The 23,616-nt window shown below is 35.2% G+C and overlaps 2 protein-coding genes and 1 pseudogene across 2 annotated transcripts; all 3 read left to right on the plus strand.

Moving 5' to 3' along the window:
• The first annotated feature begins 5,389 nt into the window (after positions 1 to 5,389).
• LOC145064053 (putative receptor-like protein kinase At5g39000 pseudogene) lies at positions 5,390 to 6,469 on the plus strand (annotated as a pseudogene).
• Positions 6,470 to 6,789: 320 nt separating this feature from the next.
• On the plus strand, positions 6,790 to 9,264 carry LOC145064054 (putative serine/threonine-protein kinase PBL4). Its single transcript, XM_079011578.1, has 5 exons — positions 6,790 to 7,050; positions 7,177 to 7,318; positions 7,398 to 7,549; positions 8,620 to 8,731; positions 8,966 to 9,264. Exons 1-5 carry the CDS (start codon positions 6,790 to 6,792, stop codon positions 9,262 to 9,264), a joined length of 966 nt encoding a protein of 321 aa, XP_078867704.1.
• Positions 9,265 to 14,066: 4,802 nt separating this feature from the next.
• LOC145064786 (uncharacterized) lies at positions 14,067 to 17,287 on the plus strand. The gene is made up of 7 exons (XM_079012160.1): positions 14,067 to 14,546; positions 14,888 to 15,394; positions 15,479 to 15,586; positions 15,683 to 15,799; positions 15,898 to 15,945; positions 16,049 to 16,479; positions 16,579 to 17,287. Exons 1-7 carry the CDS (start codon positions 14,078 to 14,080, stop codon positions 17,209 to 17,211), a joined length of 2,313 nt encoding a protein of 770 aa, XP_078868286.1. The 5' UTR covers positions 14,067 to 14,077; the 3' UTR covers positions 17,212 to 17,287.
• The last annotated feature ends 6,329 nt before the right edge of the window (positions 17,288 to 23,616 follow it).

Here is a 23,616-nt window from a genome sequence, read left to right on the forward strand (position 1 = left end):
TACAAACATATGAGCATAAAACAAACATAATCAACAAGATAAGGGATAGAAACATACCAGTCACAACATCTGGTACTGCCCTGGCCTCCTCGGCAGTAAGCTGGAAAGCGCGACCTCGAGCCCTCGGGGGCTCCGGGCCACCATGGGTCTGTTGGCCTTCATCACAAAGTAGGACCGCCTCAACCCAAACACACACATGTCGACATATACATAACTCATAAATATGTAATTATCAATCAACATACAACACAGATCTTAAAGATCAATAAGCATAGCATTATCCTATCTACCAGGATACATATATAACAGATCACTATAATACTCAAACATGCAACATTCAGTATAATTAATCCAAAAGGGCCGGCCTTGGTACCTTCGACCCAACAAGTATAATGAGGAACACTCACCTTAAAAGCAGCTGAACTGATAAGATCTAACTCTGAATCTCAACTCCCGACTCAAATGCCTACAACCACCATGAAAACCCCAAGATACCCAAAATGCCCTCAAAGGTCAGCTTGGTCAACCATAGTCAAAGTCAAAGTCAAAGTCAAAGGTCAAGGTCAACAGTCCATGTTGACCCAACTCGTCGAGTGCACCCACAAACCCGTCGAGTTTCTATAGTAACCAGAAGGTCGGGAAAACCCTAGCCAACTCGCCGAGTTGGCTGGAAAACTCATCGAGTTTTCCCCAGCTTAACCCATTCAGTCCTTTTTATCGAATCTAATGCTTCAATATGCAAATCTGATACCCTGGGGCTGGAGAACCACGTAAAGTTACCAACTTTACGTTCATGCATGCCAAAGGAAGCTCTAGAACTCATGAAAGGCTTAATAAATAACTTAATGCATGAATAAGGCCTAGAACCTAATAAAGCTTCAACTTTAAGCTAAATGAGGCCACAAAATGGCCAGATCTAAAGTGACGACCAATGAAATGCTCAACCTCATGAACAATCCAATAATGAGCCAAATTTCACAATAAAACTTTCAAGGAAGATATCTAAGAATTAAGGAAGCAAGGTGTCGACTTTATACCTCAAAAAGACTACAACACGTAAGGAGGTTCTTGATAATATCCTTCCTTTCAATCTAGACACCTCAAACTTCAAGCTACTTCAAAAGAACACCAAAAATCAACTCTTCAATCTCACACACTCAACTTTGGAAGATGATGCACGAAAATTAGGGTTTCTGTACAGAAGAGGCTGATAAGGAGGCCATCCAAGGGACTTACGGCCTTTGAATAAGGTGCAACACCCTAAAAATTAGGGTTTCATATTCAGCTACCAACTCGCAGAGTTGAGGCACCTCGACTCGCCGAGTTGGTCCATTAATATATGCGACCAATGTCACCTCAACACGCCAAGTTGAGGCCTTCCAACTCGCCGAGTTGCCAAGGAAAATCATGATTAAAGATTTAAATTCCATACCTAAGGGTTGGGATGTTGCACTACATCATAAAACATCAGATTAATCATAAAATACGGAATGAGGTGGTGTGTGCACTGTAATCATCCCCGTCTCGTACCCTTTGAACCAGAAGTACCTGAAACATAAACTGAAAACCAAAGCACAAAGATTAGTGAGTTCCTTAAAATACCACATACTATACATAATAATCACATAATGGGCCCCGCCCATCACCGAGCCTCGCCCGGGATTGAGCCGCACTCGGTAAACAGATCTGTCAGTCCTCAGGCCCCGCTCGGTATACATATAAACATATAAACATATAATCATATAACCATGCAGTAATCACAAAAATAGCATACAGGAGCATTGGTCCCCCGCCCGGTAAGAATACAAGCACATAACATATGCAAGAGTCACGTAGACATCTAGAATCATACATAACAACTATGGCCCAACATTGGTGCCTTCGACCCACAAAAAACAATGAGGAAACTCACCTCTAGCTGCTGAACACTCAAATGAATCTCTGCCTATTGGTCCGGAAAATCCCCACGCTATCATCATCAAAATAACATCCAATTATTAATTGGATCTCGACGCATAACCAAGAATCTAAGCTACTTAGCCCATAAACAAGATAAAAGACCATTTTACCCTTTTGTAACTTGGCCCAAAGCCAAGGCCCAAAACAATTACTCAAAAGGCCCAAATCCGAAATGACAACCCAAAACCTAGTTACGGCCCAATCTTCCAAATTAGGCCTAAAACCCATCTTGGGCTTAAATCCAAGGAAGCCTAACGTACTAGTCAAAAGCCCAAATCAGAAGTCTAATGGCCCTATAAGTCCCAAACTTAGAAAGTCCAAACTATGGCCCAAACCGAGAATTCCAATCCCAAAAGCCCGTCTGCTGAGTGCGTAGGGCGTACTCAGCTCGTATGCTTAGCGTACTCCGTCTGGGTTCAGTACATGCAGCGTACCAGCTGGGTACGCCCAATGTACTCCTCAAACTACCAAACCATTTCATCAAGCGCTTAATTGGCTAAGACAATGTGCCAAACTCTCGGATCTAGTTCCTAAGGGTGATTTATCACGTAAAGTTGGCAACTTTACACTCATGGATGGGTTAATGGGACTCAAAACTCAAAAAGGAGCTTAATAAAGATCTTAATGCTTGGATGGATCAATATCCTCCACAAAGTTTGCATTTTTATGAACATGGGGCCTAAATGGAGTTAAGATCCAGCATACATTGCTTCTGGAGTAGATTAAAAGCTCAACTTTAACTCAAAAGACTTAAAAGTGCACAAATAACACCATGAACTAGATCTAGCACAAAAAACCATCAAGGTGAGAGCTTTTTACCTCAAAACGCTTTAAAATGCGGAGGTAACTCTAGATCTACAAGCTCAATCTATCCCTCAAAGTGTTCCTCTTCTTCTTTTTCACCACAAGACACCAACAAACACACTTTCAAGCTCAAAACTCACCAAATGCACCTAGGGTTTCATTTTCAGGGTAAAGAGTGATGGTTGCTGGTCAAACATGTCCAAAACTAAGCTTCAAACATGTCAAACTGAAATACTTCAAAAGAATAAAAAATCTTTAAAAAAACATTTTTGAAATTCTTGAAAGAATCCTCTTGTCCTTCTTGGTCTGTTTCCGACATGTATGTAAGCACGCACAAAACTAAGCTTCATTTTTTAAATATACTATGTCATTGTCCTAAAAATGGAATAAGATGTATTCTTTAAGAATGATGTATGATTTTTTAAGCATTAATTACAAAAACAAAAAAACAAATAGTAAAAGAATCAAACTATACATTTGCCATGAGAATTCTAAATTTAATACAATCTGAAAGAAAAAAAAAACTATAAATTTTGATTAAAGGTGACAGACATTAAAGAATTGTAATTTATATTAACTACACAATACAAGTATTCTGATTGAATGTCTGATAAAATGTGATACACATTGAAACTTTATATGTAACTTTGATCCTTATTTAATCTTAATTGATTTCATTCATACTTGATTTAGCTATCTTTCATCTAAATCGAATTCTATGAGAATAACATTCTCGAATCATTTAATTAAAAAATTAATTATATATGTTAAAAAAAATATGTGCCAACATAATAAAAATTGATGTCAAATGAATCTATAATCAAAATTTGATTGTATGTACCAAGTTCATGTGCTCTATTATATGTATTCAAGGCCAAACAACATATAAAAACATAATTGATAATCTTTTATCAAACATGTATTATCATGTTGCAAATCAAGAAAACGTTGCAAAGTATTATATAATTATCTGGGACATATACAAAATAAATTAATTAATATGATATTTAAGGAAGAATAATGGGATTCTCTTGGTCATGCAAAGTATTATAATAACCTGCAATTAATTACTATTCAAACCTTTAGATATTGATCGTAGTAATATGATGTTTGAAATATTTTATCCAATCAATTGAAACTTAAATGTATTGTCGATTAAAAGGTAAAACATGATATCTCTCTCTCTCTCTCTCTCTCTCTCTATATATATATATATATATATATATATATATATATATATATATATATATATATATATATATATATATATATATATAGGGTTAAGTTCAAATGAGAACACTATTTAATGTGAAAACGTGCGAACACTACTTTATGTTACTATTCTACTATGAATTTTGTATATACAACGATATGACATTATTCATCGCTGAATATATGAACACTCACATATTTAACATTCACATTAGAATTTATTAAATTACTACACATATATATAAATTTTATAGTAATATAGCAATAGAAAATTGAATATATTCATATTATAATTAATGCAATAGTATACATATTAAATTCATAGTAGAATAGTAACATAAACTAGTGTTCTCACGTTCTCACGTTAAATAGTGTTCTCATTTGAACTTAATCCTATATATATATATATATATATATATATATATATATATATATATATATATATATATATATATATATATGGCATTTGACCTCTCAACAGTCATATACCCATTTAACCGATCAAAAAGCATGACATTTGAAGGGAGAGGTATCGTTAAACCACACCCAAAACCACAAAACCGCATAAGGGGGCGGTTTTCCGTTGCCTATGTGGGAAAGAATGTGGCCAAACCGTGCTCACTCCCCATATTCTTATAAGAATGAAATATACTATTAATATATCTTTTGAGATAAAATATAAAATATAGTTGGGGTTGAAACAGTATATAACTAATTTTTTAGTTTATTTTTTAGGTTAAAACTGGGTTAAGGATGGTCTAAGACTATTAGACTTGAAGTTGGCAATTAAGTGGGTGTTTGGCAAAGCTTATTTGAAAAGACTTATGATTTTTTGACTGATAACTTATTTGGTGAACTAAGGAGTTTTTAATAAGTAAATGGTAAGTTACTTACCAATTTTTGACTTATTAGAGGTTACCAACAGCTTTAAGTTGTTTTACCCAAACACTTATTTTGACTTATACCGGTATCTAACCACGAATAAGTCAAAAAGCTACTTTTTTAAGTTTTGCTAAACTCCCCCTTAAGGAAATGGATCTAGTAAGGATCATCTAGCTATGGACGGCCATCTTGTTGCTAGGGTTGATTCCGATGGAGTTTTCGAAGTAATTTGGGGAAAATGTAATTTAATTAGTTGATAGTGGAATGTTTGATCAGGACATAATAGAAAAAACAGGACCACACACGATTCAGCCTTTTTATGCTAATAATTATGTCATCCAATGCCTCTTCCTTTATTATTTTGTCTCTTCATTCAAATGATGATGCTTTTCCTTGAAGACATCGTGGATCCTGCATAATGTTGCTAAGTAATTTCCTCTATATGTTGACGTCTGGTTCTTTATATCTGATCCTAGCTCCTATTATATTATCACAAAAACTTTCTTACAGGCCTAGGTAACTTGCCAAAGTTATGGCTGATAGATTGTTGTTATTAACTTCAGTACAACCAGGTCGCCAATTTTCTCTTGCAGAGATTCAATCCGCAACCAATGACTTCGATGATGAACTGGTCATTGGACACGGAGGGTTTGGAAAGGTGTACAAAGCTTGCATTTCTATCGAAGAAACAACTCATGTTGTGGCCATCAAACGGTTGGATTCTAAATCCAATCAGGGAGCACCTAAGTTCAGGGCAGAAATCGAGATGCTTTCAAAGCTACGCCACTGTAACTTGGTGTCTCTCATTGGTTTTTGTGATGATAACAAGGAGATGATTTTAGTTTATGCATATATTCCTAATGGAACCCTCTACGATCATCTACACAAAGCTGAGACTCCTTTAAATTGGATGCAAAGAATCCAGATAGCCATAGATGCTGCCCGGGGGTTGGACTATCTTCACACAGGTTTTGGCACCCAACACGGAGTCATTCATCGTGATGTGAAGACTTCAAACATTCTTTTGGATAACAACTGGGAAGCTATGATTTCGGATTTTGGGCTGTCTAAAATAAGCCCAACCAACCAATCATCCTCATACATTGACGCAAGTGTTAAAGGCACATTCGGGTATCTAGATCGGGAGTATTTCTATACCAGAAAGCTGACAAGGAAAACAGATGTGTATGCATTTGGGGTTGTATTGTTTGAACTGCTATCAGGGAGGCTTGCAGTAGATGAAGGAAATGCTGAGGAGCATATCAGTTTGGTAAGATGGGCTCAAAAGTGTGTGAAAGAAGGGAAATTTGATCAAATTGTTGATTCTAATATCCGGGCGACAGTTTTTTCCAAATGTTTACGAAGGTTTGCAAAAATTGCGTATCGTTGTTTGCTTAGTGTTCTAAAAGAACGACCTCCTATGGCTGAGGTTGTGGTCACACTTCAGGATTTAGTAGAACTACAGCGGAGACATGACAATTCTGCTGAGGCACCAAGAATAACAGTATTCACTTGGAAGATTCATAAGTTTCTTGCTTCCACAACTAAACAAAACTCGGGTATACCGAAACTTCTCATTGATATTATATGTGCACGTTTCTGTTTATATTAGTTATCTTAGATAATAACTATTTAGCACTTGTATAGCTGAAATACGACATCTTAGAATACCCAAATAATTTTAATTTGTTCATCAACATTTAGGTTCCTTTAAACTTAGTCGAACGATGTTGCTTTGTCAAATAAGAACACAATTAATGTCTCCCATTGAAAGATATGCAAGCAAGTTTTATTTTTCACTTCTGACCTTGTAGGTAACTATTTGTAACTCTGTTACCATTTGACCTTTTTTTATCTGTTTTCTAAGACCGAATTGGCACAAGTTCATCAAAGAGCCCTGAAATGGACATGATTCAATGCTCTTCAACTAACATGGATGGAAGCGATCAGGTTGGAGTGCCTTGTCAACATGAGGAATTACTGGTCACAGATCTAAAACAGTTCCGGTATTTTGATTTAAGACGTGCTACGAAGAACTTTAGAAATGGCACATACATGAAATGTATGAGTGAGTTGGAGATTTACAAAGGTTGGATCGATAAAACAACATATTCCCCTTCTAAAGCTAACACTGGATTGCCAGTTTCAGTTAAGATAGTAGACCGGAGATTTTACTTCTTAAGACCTGCATGGGTAAGCAATCTTGAAGATTACCCTTTCTATTTACTTCCTTTTGAATACGACTCATGTTATATCATTTCATATATATGTTTCATTGAACTCAGCCCCATTGTGAAATGTGATCACTTTTGAATGCAGTCTGAGTTGGATTTAGAAGTGTTGAAAGAATTTCGTCATCCCAACCTTGAAAAGCTCATAGGATATTGCTTTAAAGGCAAAAAGCTCCTCCTTGTTTATGAATTCATGCCTAACGAAAACTTTGAGGATCTTCTTTATTCCGGCAAGCAACACAAATAAGTCCATGCATAAAGCAAATCTAAAAATACTGCAAATTTAATTAATTTTTCCATGGGGTGTAGGAACGATATTTACACTTCCATTGGTTGCAAAGGTGAAAATAGCAGTAGGAATTGCTCGGGGGATTGTTTTTTTGCAAAAGTCACAAGATCTAGTAGTGGGGTGTCTTTTTGGTGAGTCTCGGCTTCACAGAGAAAAGATATTGCTGAATGAGGTATAGTTGAGCTCTTTCATTATTTGCATTGGATATTCATGACCAATTATGTTTTGTTGTTTCTACTTTATAATGAATCCCATACACAAAAAGTACATATGGTAATATATTGTCTTATTTGTGTCTTTTAGTTGATAACAATCGATGTTTTGATTAAATCTCTTGATTTGCAAAGCATTTATATATAGTTATGCCATTCATGGAACTTAGAAAAAAATTCTCTGAGTGATTATTTACCTTTCTTAAAATGAATAAAATATTTCACTGCTAAGCAAATTTCTCAAAAACTTGAATACTCGTTTTCCTGGTTTTACCAATCCATTATAAATTTCAAGGTTGTCAATATTCCCATCCTAATGGATCCTACTATCCTACATTTTCAAAGCTAGCCGGATCGTATTTGGATCGAGCTTGACAAGCTGGATCGTATCTGGATCTAGCTTGGCATAAGATCATATTTAATTAGGATCGTGCGATGGGGATCCAATCCGATTGTACCATATTATCAAAATCTGAACAGTCATTACCTAATACATTCGTACCCAATATATTTACCTTCTATTTATTCTATTTATTTCACTTTTTTGAACTGTAAAGGACTAAAGGGGTAAGGTAAAAAATATAAACAATTTTAGCCACCAAAGACACTAGTCACACCCTCAAAAATCAAACGAAAGAATCAATAAGAACGTTCTCAAGAACAGAATCACCAAACAACTCAAAAAATTCAAATTGTAGTTACCGGTTGTTTTGTACATGTCGTTGCTTATTTCTTGATCCTCGTTTTGATGTAAAACTCGATAATTCGTTATCTATTTTATTTATTATAAAACTCAGCTTCTTTTGTACATTTCCATGTTCTGTATCCTTTGCGTATTTCTATGTTCTGATTTCTGCTTACGGTCACCATTTCCACATGAGTAACTAGTGTACAGAGATTACGATTCCATGGATATATTTGACTATTGATATGATCTTAGGATCCGGATCTGATCTTACAATCATGATCTTCAAAATCCAAATGGGATCCTACATGGGAACCGATCTTGACAAACTTTATAAATTTGCAGGATTTCACAGTAAAGCTTGCAAATTATGATGTTGCTAAGCTAGTGTATGGTGGCTATCCTTGTACAATAGCATGTTATGAACTTCATACTCGCAACAATTATCCAGGGTTTAGTAAGTTACTTTAACATATCTCCTATACATACCTTCCCTCTTTAGCTTAAAATCCCATCTTTTTTAACAGTTTTTGCTAAAAGTCCAAAATATCTCAAATTTTCCGAAATTTTGGAATGTTTTTATCTTTGTTTAATTTTTTATGTATGATGGACCCCGTTGATTTTCGTTCTGGCTCTGTAACGGCCCGTGGTTATGCAATTTCGTACATCTGAACAATGAATATTTTTTCAGAGCGCAGTGAACCACAAAGTAATTTCTTGGGCTTTACAATCGCATTCATAGAGGTGATAACAGGGAAAACAATCTCTAGTGGAGAAGAATTACAAAAGATGGATGATTTGTTTATGAAATATGGAAAAATGTCCTTGGTTCATATTGCCCAATCATGTTTTGACATCTGCAATGAGGTGGATTCAGAATCAAATATGCTAAAAATCTTGGAGCAATATATTCCACAGAACAAGGAATTTGCAACAGAACTATTAAGAGCCCGTTATTGTGATGACTGGCTTCACCCAGAAAAATCGTAAGTACCTTGTTGCCATGACTAAGCAAAACCCTTGTTTACACAAACCTTTCATTATTGTTATATGTGCATATTTCTGTCTTCATATATAGTTATACCAGATAATAACTATTTATACCACAGCTGAAACTAATACATCATAGGAAACCCAGACATAGTTCTAATTGGGCAACCTCTTTTTTTGTTTCTAAATTAACAAATATGTGTTTTCTAGTTATGTTCAACAATGTTTACGTTTCTATATAATAATTTTATGGATTTCTTGTCTCTTTCCTGTATCTAAGTCAAGCGATGTTGAATTGTTAAATACGAATGGAATTTTTATCTCCCGTGGATAGATATAGGAGCAACTTTTTTTTTTTTCACTTCCAATCTTGTGGGTAATTTTTTTTTGTTAACTCTGTTAGCTTTTGACTTTTTTTTTTCTGTCCCTTTTTTAAGGCCAGAGTGGCACAAGTACATGAAAGATCTCTGGTGAAATGCCTTGTAAGCATGGGTAATTGGTCATTACACATCTCAAGTGTTTCACATATGATGAACTCAGACAATATTCCACATATGAAGAACTTTCTAAATGACAAATGTTTGAGTGACAAGCGTGATGCGGAAGTTTACAGAGGCTGTATAGCAGTTAAGAACTATTTTGTATAAGACGATAGGTACACATATGGTTACATACCCCCATTATTTATGTGTCTAAATCATAGACCTAAATTAGCCACATGAATATGATGTGGCTACACTACAATAAAAATCCTTTTTTAGTGATGACCTGGTCGCTAACAACATCATTTAGTCACACCACATATTAAGTTGTCACTAAATTTTGGTATTGTTAAAAATTTTATGACCAATTCTATGATGGTTGTCCCTCATTGATCACTAAACCATATAATAAAAGTTAAAAATATATTTTCTAATATCATACAAGCAGTAACTAAAATTAATTGTCATTGCATTAGAGACCCGGTGACCAAAAATAATGGTCAATGTATTGGAAACTTAGTGACCAAAACTAGTGGTCATTATGTGTTGTTTGTTATTAAAACACGCCTAAACGTCACATGGGAACACTATCACTACTACAAATAGGCAAATAAGACTCGTTTAATAGGACCCGGTTTCGGAAAAAACCGGGTTATATTATGCAAAAACCACGTCTGATACAGGAGAGAACCATATGACCCGGCTGGAAGAAAAAAACGGGTTTCATTTCAGAATCAAATATGCTAAAAATCTTGGAGCAATATATTCCACAGCACAAGGAATTCGCAACAGAACTATTCAAATCCTGTTATTGTGATGACTGGCTTCACCCAGAAAATTCGTAAGTATCTTGTTGCCATGACTAAGCAAAACGCTGGTTTACACAAACCTTTCATTAGTGTTATATGTGCATATTTCTGTCTTCATATATAGTTATACCAGATAATTGGACAACCTCTTTTTTGGTTTCTAAATTAACTAATCAGTTTTTGTGACAAACCTATAGTAACGAAAAGTGACGACCAAAATTTTGGTCGCTTAATCATTTAGTGACAAATCCTTATATTGTTAGTGACCATATCGTTTTCGTCACTAACTGGCATTTTTTTGTAGTGGCTATGGCCATCAACGGCTGGATTCTATGTCTAACTAGCTGGGGCAACCTAGTTTAGGGCTGAAATTCATATGCTTTCTAAGTTGAGCATAATATTCATTCATTTGATGTTGCTGATTGGTTTTTGTGATGATAACAAGGAGATGATCCTTGTTTATGATTATATACCCCATGGAACCTTGTACCATCATCTACACAAAATTGATACTCCTTTGATTTGGGTACAACCACTTAAGATAGCCACCGTGCTGGACATGGATTACCTGCATACTATTGTTGCTGCTCAACATGGAGTGATACATTGTGATGTTAAGAGCTCAAACATTCTTTTGGATGATAATTGGGCAGCAATGATATTAGATTTTGGGTTGTCCAAAATCAGCCCAACCAATCAGTGTCAGGAGGTAGCAATCAGGAAAAGGAATACCAATTTTTACCAACAGTGTTGCCTTCACAATATTTGCAATATCATATGACATATCATTATTTGCAGTTGTTACCACATTTTTAATGTTTTTGTCAATCCTCACTGCATGTTTTGCTGAACAAGACTTTCTCTTCAAGTTACGTACAAAGTTGATAATTGGTTTAACCACCTTATTCATTTCAACGACAACTATGATATTAGCTTTTGGCGCAACTTTGTTCCCGGCATTATTCTTATTCCCATAGTTGTGTTGACCTACCTACCAATTACTCCGTTTGTGACCTTGCGGTTCCCTTTCATCCTAGACTTAATGAGTGCCACATATGGTCGTAGTATTTTTGGTGATAAAAGAAATGAATACAATTGGGATATAGATTTATTGATTTGATTATAAATTTGGAGATTAAAGATTAGAATGATAATGTAAGTTGTGGAATGCATTGTAATATTAGGCTAAATTCATGGAAAATAATCTAGTTATCTCATCATTATGCACCGAAAAGTATATTTTCTTCTTAAGCTTTAATGTTGCTGATATATGTTTTCTACCTTATTTTATCTCCCAATAGTGGCAATGATATCGGTAACCATCAGTTTTTGCTTCGGATCAGATTCTCCCATGTTGTGGGTTGTTCGGTCTTATAAACCCTCACGATTAATATGTTGTTTTTCTCATTTTCCATCATTTCTCTCTATTCCAATTGTTAAGTGGGAAAATAAAAATTAGATTAAAAGTTGATTTATAATCTTTAGAGTTGAGTTGATTTCTAACTTTACATTAATTTACAACCTACACCTTTGCCATGAAGTAACTTAACCCTGTAGTAACTCTCAGCTCTCTCTACAATTTTCATAGTAGTCCCCTCTCAAAAATAGCAATGTACTTTATAAAATATATTGTGTAACCTTTTTAATACTTCTCCTCAAACATGATAGTAATCATTTAATTCTTCACTAAGCAACAATTCCTAGAAATGTGGGTTTTCGCTAAGGTAGCAATGAACTTTGATTTCCTTTATCAAAAATCTCAGTCTCCTAGGATCTTCACTCAATAAACAATCAAACTAGCATATGAAATAATAAAAGTTATTAGCAAATTAAGTTATTTCACAATAAATATTTTAATTAAAACAATGGTATTATTATATGATTGTAGTTTTTTTTCGGATATTAAAATTTATATTTCATTATTAATCTTGGGTTAAAACACATCGATACTTACACCTTGGTATTTAACTTTTGTTTTATTCAATCCATGTACTACACATGTCTAACAACTGGTGACAAATAGAAAAATATATTGTATCATTTTTAGAGAGCATACGAAAGAAAAATAAATATTATAAGAAAATAGCAAGTGACAAAAGGATTTTTTTTTAATTAAGATAGAAAAGTTGAGCCTAATTAAGGAATCTATCCGGTGTTATGGCTGAAAATTAATAAAGCACAAATAAAAACGTTTGCAAGAAATAGCTGGTGAAGCATTCTACTTACAATCTTTTCAACCATGCCATTGTAATTCCAAACGTTTTCTTATTAAGACATTGTACTTTGGAAAACCCAATTATAACATTCTACATATTGTTGAGATTTGAGAGAATAAATAAAAAAATGCTTTAAAAGTGTCAGTAGACATATAACCCATTTCAAAGACAAATGATAGCAACTTTTACACAAAAAACACAATTAAATAAAACTGAACATAAAAAGTCAATTATGTTAACAAAACTCAACAGAAGCAAATATCAATGTTTAAAAAAACTAACATCAAATGTTTTGCCAGTTTCCTTTATCTTTATATATTTCTACACCTTTTTTTTAGAAAGGGCTGTTCATCGACCTTCATCTTAAGTAAATAACAGGAAAAAAAAAAGAAATAAACTCAAATCCCTTAAAATAAAGTAAAAATTTATACTTAGCTTCATGTAACTGTGATCTAACCTGCAAGCTGGAAAATAAAAAAGATTAATTATTAATTATCATTTCTTTATCATTAAAAAAAGATGTAACCTTTGTGATGCTATGCCTTTAACCTTCATTGAGAAGATATCTCAAAAGAAGGCTGTCAGTCTAATTAGTGATGAGGAATTTAAAAACCCATATGGTGTTTACAATATTACCTCACAAATGGAGACTTGATTTTCAAGTGGAGACAATCTCAATGGTCGATCCACATATAAAAACATGCACTGTTGACTTCCAACAAATCAAACAACACACAACTTCTTCTTGCCCATTGCTAAGATGGATACAAAAGGAATAGCTACTCCTTGGGAGTAGATCAAGTGTATTTCTTATTCTTTTTCAAATGACTAAGAAACACCCTTTTTATTTATGATAGTTATGAAATTTTCATAAAAACATTTATTATCAATAAATAAAATCTCCAACCCATAATACTAATTTTAATTAACAATAACCTTTTAATTAATAAATGTTTCATTAATTTGTAAACAAATAACCAGTATTTGATCCAATTTAAAAAAAATAAATAAATAATAACGCTTTATTCTCAATTCACTTCTTTATTTTTCTTTTGTAATAAAACAGAGGTTCATGGTACTTTTAGGATATTTGATAAATATAGATTTCATAGTGGAATCGTTTGGTTAACTTTTGTAATTAAAATTCTTTGCTTAAAACGTTATTATAATATATGAGAATTACTTCAGGGGGAGGCAATCTTAAAGTGGATTTTGTGGGCACCACAAATTAAATCCATTTTTCTATATAAGACATGTAAGAGGAGTATCGTAACTAATCTGGATTAAAAGAAAAAAAGATACAAAGATGGAAAGCTCAAGCTCTAATCCACATGTCACACTCGAAGTTAGAGAAGAATACCCATACCCATCACACGTTTATACCCCCAGTTTTGTTACCTTGAAGTTGAGTGGAAGGGATGAGTATGGTATTTGGAAAACACAGATACTATGTCTATTAGAGAGTCATGGTATGCTTGGTTTCATTGATGGAACACTCATAAGCCCCCAAACCAGTAATAATGTTTCTGGGAAGGAGAAGGTGGGTGACCATGAAACTCATCACAGGCTGTGGAGAAGATCAGATGCCCTTGTGAAGGGTTGGATTATTGGTTCTCTCTCCAAACAAACACTCATGTATGTTGCAGAGCGGCTCAAAGAAAAGCTCGATCAAGAGAGAATTGCAACTGATTTCAGTGCAAAAGATGTATGGGATGAACTGCAGGCCATGTATGCTCCTGCTGTTGTTCCACCAGAATTGCCTGCAGTCGTTCTAGGTACAATATTCCCTATATATAGTCTTACAAAAGGAGCATAAAGACACTAATAAAAAAACAAATTCTACCTAAAGACTAGGTAAGTAGATGACTTCTTCAATACCCAATGTTGCACATCAATATGAATCAGTCAAATCCCATTATCCCAACTTTTGTTTATTTGACCTTTAATTAAAATAAACCAAAATAAACTATTAACTTATTAAACTATGTGACAATCAAACTGATTAACCCAACAATTTTCCTTCCTTCTTTGACATCGGTAATGTTTAGATTAGATTAGAGGACATATTTTCAATCTTGTAGTTTATCACCTCCATAACAAATTTATGCAAATTTAGATACACAAGTAGAGCGATATAGAGAAGAGGCTCACCGAGAGTTGTATAAGGCTATTCTAGATCGACAATGGAGTGCGGTTGAAGAAATGTTGGTGAGAAGACATATTACAGTTATAGACAAAATCACCAATAATGGCAACACAGCACTCCATGTAGCAATCAGTACTTCCAAGAAGCTCGAATTCCTGGAGAAAATGTTGGGACTCACACCGGAGAACACACAACTAATGAATGTGCGTAATTCAGATGGAAGCACACTACTCCATGTTGCTGCTATCATTGGCAACACTGAAGCCGCTAAGATCCTGGTTGAAAGAAACCCAGATTTGTTGTTGGCCAAAGACAACGTGGGTCACACACCACTCGCCATAGCTCTATCCAACATGCATACCGAGACAGCTCGTCATCTGTTGAAACACATCAATACTGAGGAGGTGAAGGATGCTCTGTTTTCAGGCACAAGTGGTGATGAGCTTTTAGTTACTGTTATTTCTTCTAAAGATTTTCGTAAGTGTCTATTGGATTCAAGTTCCAGTATTAATCATGAAACCAACCACTTAATTCATCTGGCTATCTTTGGAATACATGTAGGATTGGCAAATGATCTGGTGGAGCATTACAGGGTATTGCATAGTGATGCTGTGCTGATGGCTATAGCTCAAAATTTCCCAAGCGAACTTAATATATTGGACTGTATAGGTTTGTTGATTCTTAATTACATATCTTGATTTTACAAGTTTCTTTACCTTGTCAATTAACTATAAGGTCTCTGTTGCACCAATTTTTATCTTAAAGGGGCTGGTATAGTAGCTGACGGAGTAGATATTTGGATGGTGGCCAGTATAGTTTCTATTGAAAGATCTCTTCCATCGGCTTCCTGGGCGTTAACAATAATTATCCTACTCTTTTATGGTAGGTCATGAGTTGATACTTCTTTCCACTATTAATGTATTAGTTGCACATTTCGCAACGGCTATAAATTCTAACAAACGTTCTATCACATAATGCAGGACTTTGTTTGATTTTTAGGTTTTTCCTGCAAATCCTACAGATAATAGGTAAAATGACTAAACAATTATTATCATTGATAACCAAAAAGAATAAGAGAAAGAAAAAGGGATATTTCTTTGTTTGAGATGTTCATTCGCGTCATTGTTGCAGTATGGCCATTCGTTAAAAAGAGAGTTGCAATTTATACTGATGCTATGACACTATTAGCGTATGCAAACATATTGGCAAAGGAAAAGAAACACTCCAGCTCTTACCATCACTATTACAAAAATCCGATTCTTGAAGCGACAAGACAAAATTCATATGAGGTTGTACATGGTATTGTGTATTTATTTCCCAATGCAATTTTGAGTGTGAATGAGGATGGTCACAGCATTATTCAATATGCTGTGATAAATCGCTCAGAAAAGGTTTACAACTTAATTTATCAAATGAGCGAACATAAGAATATATATCGAACAATAAAAGACTATTCGGGAGATAACCTCTTGCATCTAGCTGCAAGATTGGCACCTTCCAACAAATTGAATCTTATATCAGGGGCAGCTTTACAAATACAACATGAACTGCTTTGGTTTAAGGTAGGAACCTCTAATCGTTTAAATTCAAATTTTACTGCATACGTAGAGTTTTAATGTGAAAAATGTTTATTAAGCATTATTCATATTGTAATCTTTTAGGAAGTTGAAGGATTTGTGTGTCCCCTAAGCATCATTCAAAAGAACTCTAGCGGCGAAACACCACAAATGGTATTTACTCGAGAACACAAAGACTTGGTGATTGAGGGAGAGAAATGGATGAAGTCAACTGCAGAGTCTTACACAATTACAGCTGCATTAATCATCACAATTGTGTTTGCAGCAGCAATTACAGTGCCAGGAGGTAGCAGTCAGGACAAAGGAATACCAATTTTTACCAACAACACTGCCTTCACAATATTTGCAATATCAGATGCCATATCATTATTTGCAGCTGTTACATCATTGTTAATGTTTTTGTCAATCCTCACTGCACGTTTTGCTGAACAAGACTTTCTCTTCAAGTTACCTACAAAGTTGATAATTGGTTTAACCACCTTGTTCATCTCAACGACAGCTATGATAGTAGCTTTTGGCGCAACATTGTACCTGGTATTTGGCCAAACAAACTCAAGGATTCTTATTCCCATAGCTGTGTTGACCTGCCTACCAATTACTTCGTTTGTGACCTTGCAGTTCCCTCTTGTCCTAGACTTGATGAGTGCCACATATGGTCGGAGTATTTTTGGTGATAAAAGAAATGTATACAGTTGGCATAAAAATTTATTTATTTGATTGTAAATTTGGAAGTTAAAGATTAGAATGATAATGAAGTTGTGGAATGTATTGTATATTAGGATAAATTCATGGAAAATAATCTAGTTATCTCATCATTATGCATCGAAAAATATATTTTTCTTCTTAAGCTTTAATGTTGCTTGTATATATTTTCTACCTTATTTAATCTCCCAATTGTAGCAATGATCACTAACCATCAGTTTTTGCTTCAGATCTGATTTTCCCATGTTGTGGGTTGTCCAGTCTTATAAACCCTCACGATCAATGTGTTGTTTCTCATTCTCCATCATTTCTCTCTATTCCAATTGTTAAGTGGGAGAAAAATAGATTAAAAGTTGATTTATAATCTTTATGATTGATTTCTAATTTTACATTGATTTACAACCTACACCTTTGCGATGAAGTAACTTAACCCTGTAGTCAGCTCTCTCTATAATTTCCATAGTAGTCCCCTCTCAAAAATAGCAATGCACTTTATAAAATATATTGTGTAACCTTTTTAATACTTCTCCTAAAACATGATAGTAATCATTTAATTCTTCACTAAAAAACAATTCCTAGAAATGTGGGTTTTTGCTAAAATAGCAATGAACGTTGATTTCCTTTATCAAAAATCTCAGTCTCCTAGGATCTTCATTCAATAAACAATCAAAGTAGCATATGAAATAATAAAAGTTATTAGCAAACTAAGTTGAGCCTTTAGGGCTCAACTTAAGGAATCTATCCATATAGCAAATAGATTTTTATTTATTAAGATAGAAAAGTTGAGCCTAATTAAGGAATCTATCCATAAGATTTAAGGTGTGTCTGGTGTGTCTGGTGTTATGGCTGAAAATTAATACAACAAAAATAAAAAATAAAAAGTAAAAACGTTTGCAAGAAATAGCAGCTAAAGCATTCTACTTACAATGTTTTCAACCATGCCATTGTAATTCCAAACGTTTTCTTATTAAGACATTGTACTTTGAAAAACCCAATTATAACATTCTACGTATTGTTGAGATTTGGGAGTTAATGTAATGCCCAGTTCTCGGTATGTATTTTAATTTAAGTTTTGGCATTTTTACTCTGGGACTCAACGAGTTGGAGGCCTAACTCGTCGAGTAGATGTGAGTTTTGGGATGCAGGGGTGGAAGAGTCTACTCGCCAAGTCGGAAGCCTCGACTTGACGAGTAGACCCGTCTGGATGAAAACCTAAATCTGAGGGTTTGCACCATATTTAAACCCATTAAGTGGACTCCACTCTAGCCTCCATCACCCTTAGACCTCATTCTCGAAGGCCTAGTCGTTTGTGAGTGTTTTTGAGCTATTTTGGTGCCATTTTTGTGATTTGAAGCTTGGAGAAGGAAGGAAAAGGCTTAGAGCTTCAAGAAAAAGGAAGTAGATCCAGAGTCTTCGTTGCATTTCCAACTTGTTTGAGGTAAAAAGCTTCAACCTTTACTTCCCATTTGTTAGATCTTCTTTAGGGCTTGAATCTTGTCATTTTTGGGGCATTTCTAAGTCACCCTCGGGTTTAGAGTGTAATGTAGAGTGTTGACTTCAGATCTTGAACCTTGAAGGTTTCTCATGGCATAAAGGTGCCAACTTTATGGCCATGGGAGCCCCATGCACCTTGTAGACTTCATTTTTAGGTCTTTTGAGATTGAAGACCCACGCATGGTCATAAACTTTGTGACTTTATGTCACACCCCAAAACCGAGAACGGCGGAAACGTTCTGGGGCGGAGGACGTCATGTATGCATCACAACAAATGTAAAGTAGTAAACAAGCAACAACATCATCCATTGCATTAATAGTATAATTTTAGTTACAAGTGTTTTCTTTCATAGTACAAGACATGATGATAACTTATCAAAATAAAAGACGAGTCTTGACTGCTCCGTCTTCTCTAAACCTTGTATCGGCACCTGTCTATTTGTAACCTGAGAATACAAGTTATTTTGAAAGAGTAGATCAGCATTTAAGCTGGTGAGTTCATAAGTATTTAATGTCATTGCTTTGATTAGATGATATGAAAGACTGATGAATGAATGATGAAACATTTAGCATAAGTATGAAAAACTCTAGAAAATCCCTTATTTCCTACTAGTATAAAAGTAGTCTTCTACCAAGACTCGAATGTTTTGAAAGTAGTCTTTTACCTAGACCTGACTGTTTTGAAAGTACGCATCTCTTGAAAATGTGACGGTTTTTCCCTGTTTAACTCTTATTAGTAGTCCCTTAAGTATACCTGAAATGGTATCAACTTAAAACATCCGTAGATTGTTCATTTACCTCTGTTGCTAACAGCCGGGTTTAGGAATAGTTAGTCCCTTATGTATACCCACGATGGTATCAACCTAGAACATCCGTAGATTGTTCATTTACCTCTGCAGCTAACAGTGGTTGTCGGAATGGTTAGTCCCTCAATGTATCATGTGGTACTAGGAGATAAAGTCCCAATCTATCTCGTCGATGATGTGATTAAATCACAAGGTAAAGATAGAAAGGCGAATGTTATAACCGTATCTAGACATATAACATGTAATAGTAATTTGCCATATAATGTCTATGTAAAAGTATTCATGTATAAGTATTCATGTAAGAGTGTTCTTTTATATAACATTTAGTAGTAATCTGCCATATAGTGTCTATGTAAAAGTATTCATGTATAAGTATTCATGTAAGAGTATTCTTTTATATGACATGTAGTAGTAATCTGCCATATAGTGTCTATGTAAAAGTATTCATGTAAGAGTATTCTTTCATATAACATGTAGTCTAGACTCATGAATGAACTGACTCCGGTGTAATTTATTGTAGTAGGGAAAATGTTTTGTTTACTCTAAACTATTCCTATAATAGTTTACTAGAATGTAATTGATGAGTGTCCAAGTAGGTTTATACACCATTGCTACCCAAGAGTATCGGAACTAAATTAACTGATGGAACATTTATGACCATATATGTATACATGATATATAACTGATATTTAAACGACTTTTGGACGAATACCCAATATCCCACCAGACCACATCTCAAGGCGCGAAAAGGAAATAGGGTGGATAGCCTTCCTAAGTCTTTTAAACATTTCTTATATAACTATACATATAGAGGCATGCAATTTATTATATAAAAGCATAAAGAAGTTTTGTAAAACCGTTGAAAAGTCTAATAAAGAATTTGTGACTTGATGTAAGTTTATAAAATGATTGAAAGTATTTTGTTTGATAAGACAGTTTAAGTACACGGAAAACCACTGTTTGAAAACACCTTTGTAACCGAGTTTGAAAGGAAGCTTACAGTATGTAAGACAGTTTGATAACGAGCTTTAATCATGTAAAAACGTTTAAGAAAGTCATTTGAAGTAATATGTTTAGTAAAACTGTTAAACTTGTAGTAAATCCATTTGTATACTAGTTATAAATCACATAAGATGGATTTATTAACAAGAAGTATCCCAAAATAATCGTATGTTTGTAGTATGAAAGGTGGACACATATACATACAGTATAAGCAGAGTGTTTGATTTATATATAGATAACAACACTTTTCATTTCAAAAGGTATGATGTTATCGTGATACATTTTGCATACGAAAGTTTCTTTATAATAGTTATAAATCACATGTGGTTCCGTTGGTAAAAAGTGTATAACGAAACTTTGTATAACATACGATAATCATCGCGTGTTTTACTTGTATTCCCCCCCTTAAAAGCATATAAAAACATTTATAAAACATTTAAAAGTGTGGATTATAGGGGTATGAACTCACTTGATTGAAGTGGTTGATTTGAAGTAGTCGAGAGAGGAATCGAGCAGAACTTCGACAGGAAGAGTTGAAAACGCGGGAAATCTCGGGATTCTCGGGAATCTCGGGAATTTCAAGAACACAAAACCTTCCTTCGGGACTTGAAGCTGAAAACCGGGGCTTTGGGAGGTTCTCGGGGGCTTAAACGCAGAGTTTCGGCGTGAGAAAGAAAGGAACTAAGCAATGGAGCTCGGAACCCTTGAAATCTATTTATAGGGGCATTTTTGGGGTGTGCCACGTCGTGGCAAGTGATGGCCACGTCGTGGGGAGTCAAACCTATCCTCTTCCATTGATTGGATGCCCTCAGTCACTTGCCGGGTCGCGGCAAGCTTGTGCCACGTCGTGGGGCCTGACAGCCTTGAATTTTGGACCCCGAACTTGTAAAATCCATAACTTTCGCGTACGAGCTCCATTTTCAACGTTCTTTATATGCACGCGTAGCTAAAAACATGATCTACAACTCTCGTTTAGACTTCATCGGCAAATTCTGAATTTATTTTTAATTATTTATTTTTAACGGGCCGGGACACGAAAAGTCCGTTAAAATTCCATAACTTCTTCATCCGATGTCCGTTTTCGTCAGACTTTTCGCCATTGCGCTAATAATGTTGAGACCTTAGATTCTCATTTAGGTTGTTTTGTTCAAAAGTATGTCGAGCTCTATTTCGAGTTTTTAGCTGTCTACTGCTATACCCGAACCTTGGAAAAATCATAACTTCCTCATACGAAGTCAGATTTGGACGTTCTTTTTATGTACGCTCACGGTTTGATGTTATCTATAACTTTCATTTAGATACTTGAGGCTAAAAACTATTGTATTGAAACTTCGCGTTTTTCGTTTAATCGGTGTTGCCGGTTTTGCCGAGAATCTTCGGTTGGTCATAACTTCTTCGTTATAACTCGGATTTTAGGGTTCTTTATATGTATGAAAACCTTGATACGATTCCTACTACTTTATTTAACCCAAATAAGATTTTAGGAAAGTTATATTTTGACCTAAATTTGATTGGTTTTACATTACATTGTCTCGAAATATCGGGTTGTCACACTTTACATGTTATATCAGCCCTAGGAGGTCAAATCTACCCTTTGGATGCAATGAGCTCAACAAAAATCGAGTGTTTGGACATGGACTTTGGGGGACTCGCCGAGTTGTTCTTAGGACTCAGCGAGTCGGGTACTGGTTCCCCACCCTTTTTTGTTTTTGAGGAATCTGGTTGAGTCTAGAAGGGGACTCAACAAGATGAACGTGATTATGGACTTGAAGATCAAAGGACTCGTTGAGTTCAAGGATAAACTCGGCGACTTCAAGGCAATATCCCAACCGATATGAAGATGAACTCGAAGAGTCAAGGAAGGACTTGACGAGTTTAAATGGAAAGTCCTGATTCTGCCATAAGGAGAAACTCGACGAGTTGGAGGGCAACTCCACGAGTCATATCACGAAGTTGAGAATCTCTAAGTTATGGAACTCGACGAGTTGGTGGACCAACTCGGTGAGTTGAGTAAACTAGAAGTTGACTTTAACTATGATGTTGACCTTGACATTGACCTGATTTGACCCTTTATTAGGGTTAGGAGTATGTAATGGTAATTAAGGAAGGTTGTTATGTGTAGGAGTGAAGGAATTGAGAGGAGTCGATCCCGACGTCGAGGGTAGTTCAGACACTTCACGGAATTGAGGTGAGTTACCTTCTAGTAGCGGTGGGTCTACAGCCACAATGTTGGCCCACTAGTAGGAGTTGTTAGATGATTGTCTTTGTGATAATTATCTATGTTTTCCACTATTTGTTATGTTTTATGTGCTAGTATGGTTGATATTATGTGATAGTGGTAGTATGGGGAACAGTCCTCATATCCGGTCAAAGGACCAAAGGGGTAGGTTGGGCACCCCGGTATGCCTAACAATATGATTAAGTTGTGCTATGTTATCGTGTAGTAGTAGGGGGTGAAATAGTCCCCGGAACCGGTTGAGATAAATCGGAAGGGGTAGGTCGGATACACGGTACGTCTGACAAGGGGTAGGTCGGGCACCCCGGTATGCCTGACAGTACGTTTGTTGCATGGTATGTGGTATGATGGGGGAACTCACTAAGCTTTGTGCTTACAGTTTTCAGTTTTGTTTCAGGTATCTCTTCATCGAAGGGGAAGGAGCCAACATGATAACAGCGCATCGCACACATATGATTTCCGCATTTGGAGATCCGTTGGATTGTACTCTGACATTATTACTATTTTCATGATATGGTTTGAGACATGTGACTATGGTTTTATGAGTAGAAGTAACTCAATGATGTTTTCTTATAAATTGTTTTTATAAATCGTTATGTTAAAAACAAAATTTTTGATCTTGAAAATTGGGATGTTACAAGTGATGGGTTTTGAGCATTCTAACACTTCCTAAGTGTACATGCAACCCTAATAAACCTTGGATCTATGTTTGTCTAAGATACATGCAAATAATTAATTTTCCAAGGTTCATATCCCAACTAGCATGGCATGGGGGAACTTGAATCAAATAAAGCTAGTAGAAACATTTACCTTGTAGTTGTAGTTGATTCCTTGGAGTTTTAGAGCCTAGCACCAATAGTGTGGATGCCTCAAATGGAAGTC

Source organism: Lactuca serriola, chromosome 7 (genome assembly GCF_051521515.1).
Source record: "Lactuca serriola cultivar US96UC23 chromosome 7, Lser_US96UC23_V15, whole genome shotgun sequence".
In the NCBI taxonomy this organism is placed as follows: domain Eukaryota; kingdom Viridiplantae; phylum Streptophyta; class Magnoliopsida; order Asterales; family Asteraceae; genus Lactuca; species Lactuca serriola.